The sequence below is a fragment of the Triticum aestivum genome, chromosome 3B (genome assembly GCF_018294505.1).
Source record: "Triticum aestivum cultivar Chinese Spring chromosome 3B, IWGSC CS RefSeq v2.1, whole genome shotgun sequence".
NCBI classification, from domain to species: Eukaryota; Viridiplantae; Streptophyta; class Magnoliopsida; order Poales; family Poaceae; genus Triticum; species Triticum aestivum.
In genome coordinates this window covers 564209827-564223734 of record NC_057801.1, presented here as the reverse complement: position 1 = coordinate 564223734, position 13908 = coordinate 564209827, and the positions used below count along the sequence as shown (strand labels likewise).

The 13908-nt window shown below is 43.8% G+C and overlaps 1 protein-coding gene across 1 annotated transcript; it reads right to left on the bottom strand.

The window, feature by feature from the left end:
• Window positions 1-271: 271 nt before the first annotated feature.
• On the bottom strand, window positions 272-2698 carry LOC123070938 (histone-lysine N-methyltransferase SUVR3). The gene is made up of 2 exons (XM_044494357.1): window positions 1939-2698; window positions 272-848 (listed from the first exon to the last, which is right to left on the bottom strand). The coding sequence occupies exons 1-2, from the start codon at window positions 2546-2548 to the stop codon at window positions 460-462; spliced, it is 999 nt and encodes a 332-aa protein (XP_044350292.1). The 5' UTR covers window positions 2549-2698; the 3' UTR covers window positions 272-459.
• Between the last annotated feature and the right edge of the window lie 11210 nt (window positions 2699-13908).

Below are 13908 nucleotides of genomic sequence, written 5' to 3'. Positions count from 1 at the left end.
TTTGTATAGTTGAGGTTGTGGCCCACCTTTGTACTTATATATACGTGCCTGGTGCACCGATCAATACATCGAGATTGCACAGCCCATATCTTGTCCTTCTACAGAAGGGAATGCGTGCCCAACTGCCAACACAAACTGCATTGTCGACATCTTTAAGAGACAATGCAGGTTTTAGTAAGAAACAAGCCCCATTCTCGTGGCAAATCGATCTGTTGTGCAAGTTAAATTCCCTTGCAGCAAATCTCCTGTTAAGAAAGAGTACATTATCCAATTTGTTACAAAGTCGGCAGTTACAATTGATGTCATATTGAAAGTTATACATGAAATTTGTTAGGAACGAATTACAACCGATGAAATGAAGGAATAATAACTCATCCTGAAGCTAGCCAACATTCTTGTCAACTACAAACAGCGCATAACCAAATTTGCCCGGAAGGAATTACAACCGATGACACGAACTTAGGTTTCTTCTGCAGGTAATACACCAGGGCAACACGAGCTTTCACAGAAGCACGGTAAGCCCTTAGGATTGGGTTTAGCATCCCCGTAACTGAAGGCGAGCTCTTCCCCGTCCACTATATCTCTGGCAGCAAAAAGGCAGAGCCTTGGGAGCAACGAGCCGGAGCTCCTCACTAAGATAGGGCGCAGGTTGCCTCCATCACATGAATGGTTGATGAAACGAGCCACGTTTCCCACTTTTGTTGCATCGATGTTAACTCGCATGCATACTCTCCCAGAAGGAAGGTGCTCTCGTATGACAAGGAGTGCAGGAGAGAGCTTACCAACCGAGGCAAGCTCGTCATACAGCCTATGCCTCCTCCGGGCTTCTTCTGTCGTCAAGAACTCGCCTATAATCCAAGCATAAATAGCATAGTAAAAGTAAATGTCAGCATGGACATAGCCCACAAATAATAAACCGACGTAAACTAAAGCTGACCTAAAGAATGTTATGTGAAGATGACAAAAGAAAAATTCCAATCAGCCCTCTAGTTCCTACAGCCCTTACATTTATCTTTCAGATTAACAAATGGAAAATGGTAAGCTCAGTCTGCCATTCAGAATATGAACTGATCTAGTCAGTAGTCACCATGCTCCTGCTACGACCACCAAACATAAGCACACCTGACCACCGAGCCAAAATAACTTTATATGCAAGTTCAAAAGGGATTTAAAAATAAATGCAACCTAACAAACCAATGGAGTAGGACAATAACAACAACCGCTATTTGGGAAGTACCCAAAACTTGAGTAGCTCAGAGATGATGCAAGGTAAAGATGATGAGGGTTCACATGAATTGTCGGTGATACCAATCGTTGGTATATTAAGTTCTAATAATGCAGTACAAGAATTTTCTAGCCGCCCACATAGTAGCATTTGCATTGCTGGTGTGCACTCGAGACTCTATGATTATGTTCTGGTGATTGGGCTTCGATAGTCAGACCTCCTTCAAATATTTATCAATGTTGGCACATTATTACTGCCTACAGATACCTATCCTGAATCACACCTTACACCCGAAGTGCATGATTCTTTCAGTTATTTTCATGGGATCCTCTATCCTACCTGACTGAAAATGCTTTTGACATGAACCACGATACAGTAGCAAGTTCTTGCCCTCTAAGCAACTAATTATCAAGTCTGTTGATTTTCTTTGAAGCTTTAATGCAATTCAGTGTAAACCGAAACAAACACGAGAGTCACAACTAATACACCATATTGAGACCAAAACTGACTACGGGGATCAGTTGTGAGGCACATCTGCAGGTGAACTTATCTGCATCCAAGCATCACCGTTTGACAAAAATGCAAGGGAAATCATGACTTTGCACACTAGTGTAAATTCATAAATCATCAATCTAGCAATCATTGATCGACAATTTTGACAAGGATTCAGCAACGTCATATGGAATAAGGAGGGGTGTATTCTAGTATCGTACCGGCATACTCGCAGACGAACTGGCCGCGATGAATGGCCTCGGCGGCGTGCAGCGCCCACCCTTTCTTCAGTTGGCGCACGACGCGGAGCCGCACCGTGACGCCGCGCTGCGTCCGCCGGTTCTCGCACGAGGGCCCGCACGCGCACCCGTCGCCGCACTCGCTGAGGCTCGCCATACCCGCCCCCGACGCATCCGCCGCCTCGGCCTCCGCGTCGGCGCACGCGCACCCCGCGCCGCCGCACTCCCCCCGGGCGCACGAGCACCCGGCCAAGGGGAGGCCTAGGTCGGGGCGGGGCCAGGTGGGACCCAGCGTCCGGGACCATGCGCAGCCCCACGGCTGGGCGTTGAAGGAGGCCGCGGAAGGAATGAGGGAGAAGGGCGTGTAGATGAAGTAGGAGTAGGGCTGGGAGTCGATGGGGTTGACGAAGGGGGCAGGGAAGGCCTCCAGGCCGCGAGCCGAGTCGGCGGCGCGGGCGGCGGTGACAGCAGACGCGGCCGCTCGCATGGCGTGGCTGGCGGAAGCCGCGGCGGCAAGGTCGGGCGGCGGCAGCCACGGGAGGACCAGCTCCGCCAACTCGCTGACGGCACCGGCCGCCGTTGGATTTCTCATCCCGGGCAGGGGCCGGTGGAGCGTGAGAAGGATTATTCGTACACGGATCAAGATTTGTTTTACAAGAGGAAATCTTGATCCGTGTGAAATTTAAAGTATCTTTGGGCCTAACTACGGAGAAACCCTCGAATCAGCAGTCTTTTCAGAGCTAGGTCCAAGGGATGCAACACAACGCATATGGATGAAGACGGCTGTACGCGCCGGGATATGTGGAAGACGTCATATAAATCCCCGCCCCCTTCTTTCACCGCTCACTCCCTCCTCTCTCCGCTCTCATCAACGACATAGACCACAAGATCTGGATGAGGAGCATCGGAGGCAAGATTTGGATAGGGGCATCGATTATTTCATCACCTCTCCTCCACTCATCCGAAAATGGCGGCAAGCCCTTTACCCATTTTACATGATTGTAGTTGTAGCCTTCGATTTGCATCGATTGTAGATGTAGGCTTCGATTTGGGCAGGGAGTGTAGCTATAGTCGTCGGTCTAGGCATCAATTGTAGTTGTAGGCATCGATTGCAGTTGTACGCTTCGTCGATTGTAGTTGTAATGGTCGATTGTAGCTGTGGGCACTGATTGTAGTTGTAGCGGTACGAACATGGGGGAAGGGGATCAGGGCGAAGAGCGGGCGGTTGACGGGGGACTCCTCCTTGGCGGTCTGTGGGGAAGTATGGTCTGAAGGAGAGAAGCCGCCATGACAAAGGTGAGGTGAGCATCATCGGGGTTTAAAGGAAAGGGCTCCAGCGAGAAAAGTCCCGCTATGGCGAAAAACAGAGCAGAAAGAGGAGGGTCCGACTGGAAAATGGAAGGGTGCGTCGTGGGGTGGAGTTTTTGTGTTGGCACCATGTGTCGGAGATAACATGGCGGATAGTCCAGACAACCATATTTCTCCCCCACACATGGGTTGGATTTGAGGGATCTCGGACTGTCCAAATAGTTGGATTTCTAGGAACTTGTTGGGCGCCCATTTGATGTCACCAAGCATAGATCAAGGTAGTTGTTGAGCATAGATCAAGGTACCTGTGACTTCACCAAGCACTTGACCACCATCCCACCAGAATTCATGCTGACGACGAACACCAGTTGCGTCTAAATGATTACGGTTCGGAAAAACAACAGGCTCGCCCTTGATAAAGGTTGGACCCATTCACCGCTTCTCACCATATCAAGATCAGGTGCCTTGTCACCTTTAAGCTGCCGACTCCCAACACCTTGAAGTTGATCACCTTCAACTATGACGGGGTTGAGGTGGTGATGAAGTGCAAGGTGCATGAAGAGGCATTTGCCATGGACCCTTCAGGTGTTATCTTTGCGCCTGTTAGTTTAAGACTTTTGTGTTGGACAATTAGTTTAAGACTTTGGTTAAGACTCTTTGAGTAAGTGTGTGTTACCCCCTCTTGTACTAAATCGGCGACAATTAATATGGATCGGAGGGAGTAGTTTAACTGATGTGAGTAATGCTTAAGACTCTAGTTTATGTTATGCCTATCATTAGTTGTCTTGTTTATGACTATGGTGTGTTTATAAGTGTGTGTTGGTAACCTTACCACTCAAACAAAAGGTTAACAAATACATTGTCTTGTATTTAACCAAACAACAACACTTTGCATCTGCGTAGAACAGGCTTGCAACCAAACACCAATGCTTGTGTTTTCACTCAGCCAGGCTGGAGGGGATGCGTGCAAAAAAATTATGTGGAGAACACGGTTTTTTGCATGTATTCATTCACGAGTTTTTTCATGTATTCATTCACCAATGAGTGTGCCGCTCGGTGATACGTCTCCAACGTATCTATAATTTTTTATTGTTCCATGCTATTATATTACCTGTTTTGGATGTTTGTGGGCTTTATTTTACACATTATTATCATTTTTGGGACTAACCTACTAATCGGAGGCCCAGCCCGTATTGCTGTTTTTTTGCCTATTTCAGTATTTCGAAGAAAAAGAATATCAAACGGAGTCCAAACGGAATGAAACCTTCGGAAGCGTGATTTTTGGAACGAACGTGATCCAGATGACTTGGAGTGCAAGTCAAGAAGCAGCCGAGGCGGCCACGAGAGGGTAGGGCGCCACCCCTCTATAGGGCGCGCCCCTTGTCTCGTGGGCCCCTCGGGCGGCCACCGACGTACTTCTTCCTCCTATATAATCCTACATACCCCGAAAACATCCAGGGAGCCACCGAAGAAATATTTCCGCCACCGTAACCTTCTATATCCGCGAGATCCCATCTTGGAGCCGTCGCCGACGTTCTGCCGGAGGGGGAATCCACCACGGAGGGCTTCTACATCAATACCATAGCCCTTCCGATGAGTTGTGAGTAGTTTACCACAGACCTTCGGGTCCATAGTTATTAGCTAGATGGCTTCTTCTCTCTTTTTGGATCTCAATACAATATTCTCCCCCTCTCTTGTGGAGATCTATTCAATGTAAACTCTTTTTGCGGTGTGTTTGTCGAGATCCGATGAATTGTTGGTTTATGATCAAGTTTATCTATGAATAATATTTGATTCTTCTCTGAATTCTTTTATGTATGATTGATTTATCTTTTCAAGTCTCTTAGAATTATCGGTTTGGTTTGGCCTACTAGATTTATCTTTCTTGCCATGGGAGAAGTGCTTAGCTTTGGGTTCAATCTTGCGGTGTTCTTACCCAGTAATAGAAAGGGTTGCAAGACACGTATTGTATTGTTGCCATCGAGGATAAAAAGATGGGGTTTATATCATATTGCTTGAGTTTATCCCTCTACATCATGTCATCTTGCTTAATGCATTACTCTGTTCTTATGAACTTAATACTCTAGATGCATGCTGGATAGCGGTCGATGTGTGGAGTAATAGTAGTAGATGCAGGCAGGAGTCGGTCTACTTGTTGCGGACGTGATGCCTATATACATGATCATGCCTAGATAATCTCATAATTATTCGCTTTTCTATCAATTGCTCGACAGTAATTTGTTCACCCACCGTAATACTTATGCTATCTTGAGAGATGCCACTAGTGAAACCTATGGCCCCCGGGTCTATCTCTTATCATATTTGCTTCCAATCTACTTTTATTTGCATCTTTACTTTTTGCATCTATATTATAAAATACCAAAAATATATTTATCTTATCTTATTATCTCTATGGGATCTCACTTTCGCAAGTGGCCGTGAAGGGATTGACGACCCCTTTATTGCGTTGGTTGTGAGTTCTTTGTTTGTTTGTGTAGGTGCGTGGGACTTTTGAGGAGCCTCCTACTGGATTGATACCTTGGTTCTCAAAAACTGAGGGAAATACTTACGCTACTATTGCTGCATCACCCTCTCCTCTTCGAGGAAAACCAACGCAAGTTCAAGACGTAGCAAGAAGGATTTCTGTCGTCGTTGCCGGGGAGGTCTTCGCTCAAGTCAAGACATACCAAGTACCCATCACAAACTCATCTCCCTCGCATTTACATTATTTGCCATTTGCCTCTCGTTTTCCTCTCCCCCACTTCACCCTTGCTGTTTTATTCGCCTCTCTTTCCCAATCTTCTCTCTCTTTTTCGCTTGCCCTCTTCTTCTTCCTCGCTTTTGCCTGCCGTTATGTCTGAAATTGGGGAGATTATCGTCGATATGGACAATAATGATAACATGGAAAATTCTGATGCTCCGGCTGAAGAACCCCCTATCTTTCATACTAAAAAGTTTCGAATTGGTAGTGGTAACATTATTGGAAAAGGTGTTATTCAAGATTTCTTTACTTGTGCCAGTGCTTTACCTTCTATGGGTGGTTCTATTCTTCATAAAACTAGTAGTCTTGCGGATGCTATTGCCATGCTTGTAGTTGAGCTTGAAAGACAATTTATGCATATGCATCCTTGCATATAAAGAATTTTTCTTGAGTTTTCTAATATTGAGCATTCTTCTGTTAAGCGCGCTGTTACTATATTTTTGGCTCATGAGTTTAGATTTATAATAAGATAGGCCAAAGAAATCTTCGCGCACTATAGGGTGGACGTCGGTCGTCCTCCCATAGAGGCGGTCCTCTTTGATCAAGAGGAAATTAAGCGTTTTCAATCTTTAGACTATGTTGCTTTCAATGAAAACCTTAGAAAAAAGGTTCCTACCAATGTCTTGATTGATAGAATTTATGAACTTAATAATGATTTTGCTCTTCGAAATAATGAGCTAGGATACTCTCTTGAGTATAGGCTCACTAGATTTTGCCAAAAGAATGCTTTTAGTGATGAATTAGTTGTGCATTATGAAGGGCCAAGGGAGGAACCCGTTCCTCCTGAGATTGATCTTGGGGACTTTTGTCCCATTAAATTTAGCACTTTTGATTATTTTTGCTTGCCTCAAAGAAAACTTACTGTCGAACCTAGAGAATATGAGATGAGTTTTCAAGATCTATCTTATTATTATGGCACTACTTAGATCTATCTTCGCTTTTATGCCTAGCTAGGGGCGTTAAACGATAGCGCTAGTTGGGAGGCAACCCAATTTTCTTTGTGTTTTTTTGTTTTTGTTCCTGTTTAGTAATAAATTTTGCATCTAATTTCTGTTTAGATGTGTTTTTATCTTTTAGTTAGTGTTTGTGCCAAGTAGAACCTATAGGATAACCTATGATGATAGTTGATTTGATTCTGCTGAAAAACAGAAACTTTGCGCTCACGAGAAAAAAATCAATAAATCACAGAAACGAGCTTTTGCATTGATTATTTATGCTTCTAATCAATAAACAAATTTTCCAGTATGTACTATTTTGGTAGGATTTTAGAGTTCCATAAGTTTGCGTTAGTTACAGATTGCTACAGACTTTTCTGTTTTTGACAGATTCTGTTTTTCGTGTGTTGTTTGCTTATTTTGATGCATCTATGGCTAGTATGTAAGGGTATGAACCATAGAGAACTTGGAATACAGTAGGTTTAACACCAAAATAAATAAAGAATGAGTTCATTACAATACCTTATGTGGTGGTTTTGTTTTCTTTCACTAACGGAGCTTATGAGATTTCCTGTTGAGTTTTGTGTTGTGAAGTTTTCAAGTTTTGGGTAAAGCTTTTATGGACTATGGAATAAGGAGTGACAAGAGACTAAGCTTGGGGATGCCCATGGCACCGCAAGATATTCAAGGATATCCAAAAGCCTAAGCTTGGGGATGCCTCGGGAAGGCATCCCCTCTTTCGTCTTCGTTCATTGGTAACTTTACTTGGAGCTATATTTTTATTTGCCACATGATATGTGTTTTGCTTGGAGCGTCGTGTATTATATTAGTCTTTGCCTTTTAGTTTACCACAATCATCCTTGCTGTACACACCTTTTGGGAGAAGCCTATTTGATTAGAATTTGCTAGAATACTCTATGTGCTTCACTTATATCTTTTGAGCTTGATAGTTTTTGCTCTAGTGCTTCACTTATATCTTTTAGAGCATGGCGGTGGATTAATTTTGAAGAAATTACTAGTCTCTCATGCTTCACTTATATTATTTTGAGAGTCTTTTAGAACAGCATGGTATTTTCTATGGTTACAAATTTGGTCCTATAATGATGAACATCCAAGTTGGGTATAATAAAAACTATCATAAAAAGTGCATTAAACACTAGGATCAATTTGATGCTTGATAATTGTTTTGAGATATAAAGGTAGTAATGTTAGGGTCATGCTAGTGGATAATTATGAAATTGAGAAATAATTTTGTTGAAGTTGGCAAGTCCCGTAGCATGCACGTATGGTAAAAGTTATGTGACAAATTTGTTGCATGAGGTGCTCTTTTGATTGTCTTCCTTATGAGTGGCAGTCAGGGACGAGCGATGGTCTTTTCCTACCAATCTATCCCTCTTGGGGCATGCGTAGTAGTACTTTTCTTCGAGGGCTAAGTAGACTTTTGCAATAAGTATATGAGTTCTTTATGACTAATGTGAGTCCATGGATATACGCACACTCATCCTTCCACTTTGCTAGCTTTTCTTATTACCGCACAACTTTCGCCGGTATCATGAACCCATTATTTACCTTCCTCAAAACAGCCACCATACCTACCTATTGTGGCATTTCCATAGCCATTCCGAGATATATTGCCATGCAACTTTCCACCGTTCCGTTTACTATGACACGTTTCATCATTTTCATATTGCTCTTTGCATGATCATGTAGTTGACATCGTATTTGTGGCAAGGCCACCTTCATAATTTTCATATATGTCGCTCTTGATTCATTGCATATCCCGGTACACCGCCGGAGGCATTCATATAGAGTCATATCTTGTTCTAGCTTTGAGTTGTAATTTTTGAGTTGTAAATCAATAAAAGTGTGATGATCTTCATTATTAGAGCATTGTCCCAGTGTGGAAAGGATGATGAAGACTATGATTCCCCCACAAGTCGGGATGAGACTTAGGACTTTATAAAAATAAAAGAGGCCAAAGAAGCCCACCAAAAAGAAAGAAAAAAGAAAAGGAAAAAAAGAAAAAAAGAAAAAAAGAGAGAAAAAGAAAAAAAGAAAATGAGAGAAAAAGAGAGAAGGGACAATTGCTACTATCTCTTTTTCCACACATGTGCTTCAAAGTAGCACCATGATCTTCATGATAGAGAGTCTCCTATGTTGTCACTTTCATATACCAGTGGGAATTTTTCATTATAGAACTTGGCTTGTATATTCCAATGATGGGCTTCCTCAAAGTGCCCTAGGTCTTCGTGAGCAAGCAAGTTGGATGCACACCCACTTAGTTTCTTTTGTTGAGCTTTCATACATTTATAGCTCTAGTGCATCAGTTGCATGGCAATCCCTACTCACTCACATTGATATCTATTGATGGGCATCTCCATAGCCCGTTGATACGCCTAGTTGATGTGAGACTATCTTCTCCCTCTTTTTGTCCTCACAACCACCACAATAGACCACCATAGTGCTATGTCCATGGCTTGCGCTCATGTATTGCATAAGAGTTGAAAAAAGCTGAAGCGCGTTAAAAAGTATGAACCAATTGCTCGGCTCGTCATCAGGGTTGTGCATGATGGGAGTATTTTGTGTAATGAAAATGAAGCATGGCCTAACTATATGATTTTGTAGGGATGAGCTTTCTTTGGCTATGCTATTTTGATAGGACATGATTATTTGTTAGTATGCTTTGAAGCATTATTATTTTTATGTTTGTAAGCTTTATCTTGAATCATTTGGAACGGAACATTCATGCCACAATAGAGAAAATTACATTGAGAATTATGCTAGGTAGCATTCCACATTAAAAAAAATCTGTTTTTATCATTTACCTACTCGAGGACGAGCAAGAATTAAGCTTGGGGATGCTTGATACGTCTCCAACATATCTATAATTTTTGATTGTTCCATGCTATTATATTACCTGTTTTGGATGTTTATGGGCTTTATTTTACACATTATTATCATTTTTGGGACTAACCTACTAACCGGAGGCCCAGCCTGTATTGCTGTTTTTTTGCCTATTTCAGTATTTTGATGAAAAGGAATATCAAACAGAGTCTAAACGTAATGAAACCTTCGGAAGAATGATTTTTGGAATGAACCTGATCCAGAGGACTTGGAGTGCAAGTCAAGAAGCAGCCGAGGCGGCCACGAGAGGGTAGGGCGCCCCCCCCTATAGGGCGCGCCCCTATCTCGTGGGCCCCTCGGGAAGCCACCGACGTACTTCTTCCTCCTATATAAGCCTACATACCCCAAAAACATCCAAGGAGCCACCAAAGAAATATTTCTGCCATTGTAACCTTCTATATCCGCGAGATCCCATCTTGGAGCCATCGCCGATGTTCTGCCGGAGGGGGGATCCACCACGGAGGGCTTCTACATCAACACCATAGCCCTTCCGATGAGTTGTGAGTAGTTTACCATAGACCTTCGGGTCCATAGTTATTAGCTAGATGCCTTCTTCTCTCTTTTTGGATCTCAATACAATGTTCTCCCCCTCTCTTGTGGAGATCTATTCAATGTAAACTCTTTTTGCGGTGTGTTTGTCGAGATCCGATGAATTGTAGGTTTATGGTCAAGTTTATCTATGAATAATATTTGATTCTTCTCTGAATTATTTTATGTATGATTGATTTATCTTTTCAAGTCTCTTAGAATTATCGGTTTGGTTTGGCCTACTAGATTTATATTTCTTGCCATGGGAGAAGTGCTTAGCTTTGGGTTCAATCTTGCGGTGTTCTTACCCAGTAATAGAAAGGGTTGCAAGACACGTATTGTATTGTTGCCATCGAGGATAAAAAGATGAGGTTTATATCATATTGCTTGAGTTTATGCCTCTACATCATGTCATCTTGCTTAATGCATTACTCAGTTCTTATGAACTTAATACTCTAGATGCATGCTGGATAGCGGTCGATTTGTGGAGTAATAGTAGTAGATGCAGGCAGGAGTCGGTCTACTTGTTGCGGACGTGATGCCTATATACATGATCATGCCTAGATAATCTCATAATTATTCGCTTTTCTATCAATTGCTCGACAGTAATTTGTTCACCCACCGTAATACTTATGCTATCTTGAGAGAAGCCTCTAGTGAAACCTATGGCCCCCGGGTCTATCGCTTATCATATTTGCGTCCAATCTACTTTTATTTGCATCTTTACTTTTTGCATCTATATTATAAAATACCAAAAATATATTTATCTTATCATACTATCTCTATTAGATCTCACTTTCGCAAGTGGCCATGAAGGGATTGACAACCCCTTTATCGCGTTGGTTGCGAGTTCTTTGTTTGTTTGTGTAGGTTCGTGGGACTTGTGAGGAGCCTCCTACTGGATTGATACCTTGGTTCTCAAAAACTGAGGGAAATACTTACGCTACTATTGCTGCATCACCCTTTCCTCTTCAAGGAAAACCAACGCAAGCTCAAGACGTAGCACTCGGTCGTGCTAGAGGGTGTAAGGGCATATTTCTCCCTAAGTAGTTTTGGTGATTGATGACAATGCTTTTGCGGACTAACCGTGTGCTTTGAGCATTTTAGATATCTCTTGTGTTGGCACAAGACGGTTCGATGCCCCTCGGAGCCTAATGAAGACGGTGTTTTTCTACATTTCCTTTTAGTGGATTTGAGTCGTAGGGAAGCCGTACTAGTAAGAGGGGGTCTGCTTCGGAGAGGTTAGGGTGGAATCATCACGTACACGTCTTTTGCACCACCTTTCCCCTTGCCTCCTTGGAGCACCGATCTGTTATCCATGTCTTTGCAAAATGAACGACCCCAAGTGGTAGTGTACTGTGGCGTACGGTAGTACTGCTCAAGGGAGCAGTAGTACCGCAGAGGCTCACGGTAATACCGTTTGGGGATGCGGTAGTACCGCACCTCCTCGCAATAGTACCGCTCCGAGGTCGCGGTAGTACCATGACTTCTGGCCCAGTACTGCTACCCGCATGGAAGTAGGGGCGAATGTAATTTTTTACATCTGCGCCCTATGCGGTAGTACCGCTCCCTGTATGTGGTAGTACCGTGACGGATTTTTGCACCGATCTAAACTCAGCGGAAGTAGTCAAGAATGTAATTTCATTCATCCATGCCTTCCCAGCCCAGTCAAACCCTACCTTGCGGTAGTACCGCAAGGGCGCACGGTAGTACCGTTCTGGCGGTTCTACCACTCGCAGCGTCAACGCAAAAGGGCCTCCTCTGGTGTCTGATGTGGGTGTGGTAGTACCGCACCGCCTTGCGGTAGTACCGCAACTCCTTGCGGTAGTACCGGTTGTCTGGTGCGGTAGTACCGCAAGTCACGGGCTGGTCAAGTGGATAACGGTTGGATTCGTCCCTTGACTATAAAAGGGGAGTCTTCTTCTCCGAGTTGACTACCTCTTCCACCTCCAAGCTCCATCGATGCTCTAAGCTCCATTTTCGCCCAATCTCTCTCCCTAGCCAATCAAACTTGTTGATTCTCTAGGGATTGGTTGAGAAGGCCTCGATCTACACTTCCACCAAGAGAAATTTGATTGCCCCCACTAATCCCTTGCGGATCTTGTTACTCTTGGGTGTTTGAGCACCCTAGACGGTTGAGGTCACCACGGATCCATAGTCCATTGTGGTGAAGTTTCATGGTGTCGTTGGGAGCCTCCAATTTAGTTGTGGAGATTGCCCCAACCTTGTTTGTAAAGGTTCGGTCGCTGCCTCCAAGGGCACCAATCGTGGAATCACGACATCTCGCATTGTGTGAGGGTGTGAGGAGAATACGGTGGCCCTAGTGGCTTCTTGGGGAGAATTGTGCCTCCACACCGCTCCAACGGAGACGTACTTCCCCTCAAAAGGAAGGAACTTCGGTAACACATCCTCGTCTCCTTCGGTTCTACTTTTGGTTATCTCTCACCTTTACTTGTGCAAGTTATATTGTGTCATATCCTTTTGCTTGCCTGTGTGCTTATTGTTGTTGCATCATATAGGTTGCTCACCTAGTTGCATTTCTAGGCAACCTACTTTGATGCAAAGTTTAATTTGGTAAAGAAAAGCTAAAAATTGTTAGTTGCCTATTCACGCCCCCCCCTCTAGTCAACTATATCGATCCTTTCAATTGGTATCAGAGCCTCATCTCTTTATTAAGGACTTTACTGTCCAAAGAGTATGGTTGACACCATAGACGGTGAGGAGGAGCACCCCGGTGTGAATCCCTCTTCGTCTACAGCCGATGGGGGATCCCCGGTCTCACGTGAGGAATTCAATGTCGCTTTGGACACATTGAAAACCTCCATGACGACCAAGGTCAAAGGCATGTTCAAAGAGTTTATTGATGGCCTTAAATTATCCACCGCACCCTTGGAAGTGGCTGCTCCCACTAACAAGGTGGCGGATGCTAACTCCAATAAGGGGGAAGCTTCTTGTGATAAAGTTCCTTTATATAGTGGTAGAAATGGTAGCAGCATATTTGCCCATGTTGAACCCCCACTTACTTATGGAGGACCGATTCCCTCCACTCATTTGAATCATGTTGGTCCTCCTCCTAAGATTGTGAAAAATGGGGATTTTGACTCTTGGGCCTATCGCTTTAAACGTCATTTAAACCATGTTAATACTAATCTTTGGAGAATTATTGAGCAAGTTTCTATCTGCATGACCCAAGCAACTTCACCCCGAGAGAAGCCGCGGACCATCAATTCAACGAGAATGCTCTCTTTATCATCCAAGATGCGATTCCATCCGAAGATATTGCACATCTCTGACCCTTCTCTGTGGCCAAGGAAGCATGGCATCATGTTGTTTCCATTTACAAGGGAAGCGCAAGCATTCAACGCTCCAACTATGAAGTGGTGCAAGATGAAGCCGATGAGTTTGCATGAATGAAGATGAAGAACCTCGTGAGCTTACCAGAGATTAACCACTCTCGTGGTCTCTCTCTGAGATCATGGGAGCAAGGACACTGATGATAATTGGATCAAGGGAAAA

Bases quoted from the DNA above. Each gene is read 5' to 3' on its own strand.
- LOC123070938 (XM_044494357.1), bottom strand. From the start codon at position 2,548: ATGAGAAATCCAACGGCGGCCGGTGCCGTCAGCGAGTTGGCGGAGCTG. The intron at 849-1,938 runs GTACGATACTAG...CTTGGATTATAG, and splicing joins GTTCGTCTGCGAGTATGCCG to GCGAGTTCTTGACGACAGAA.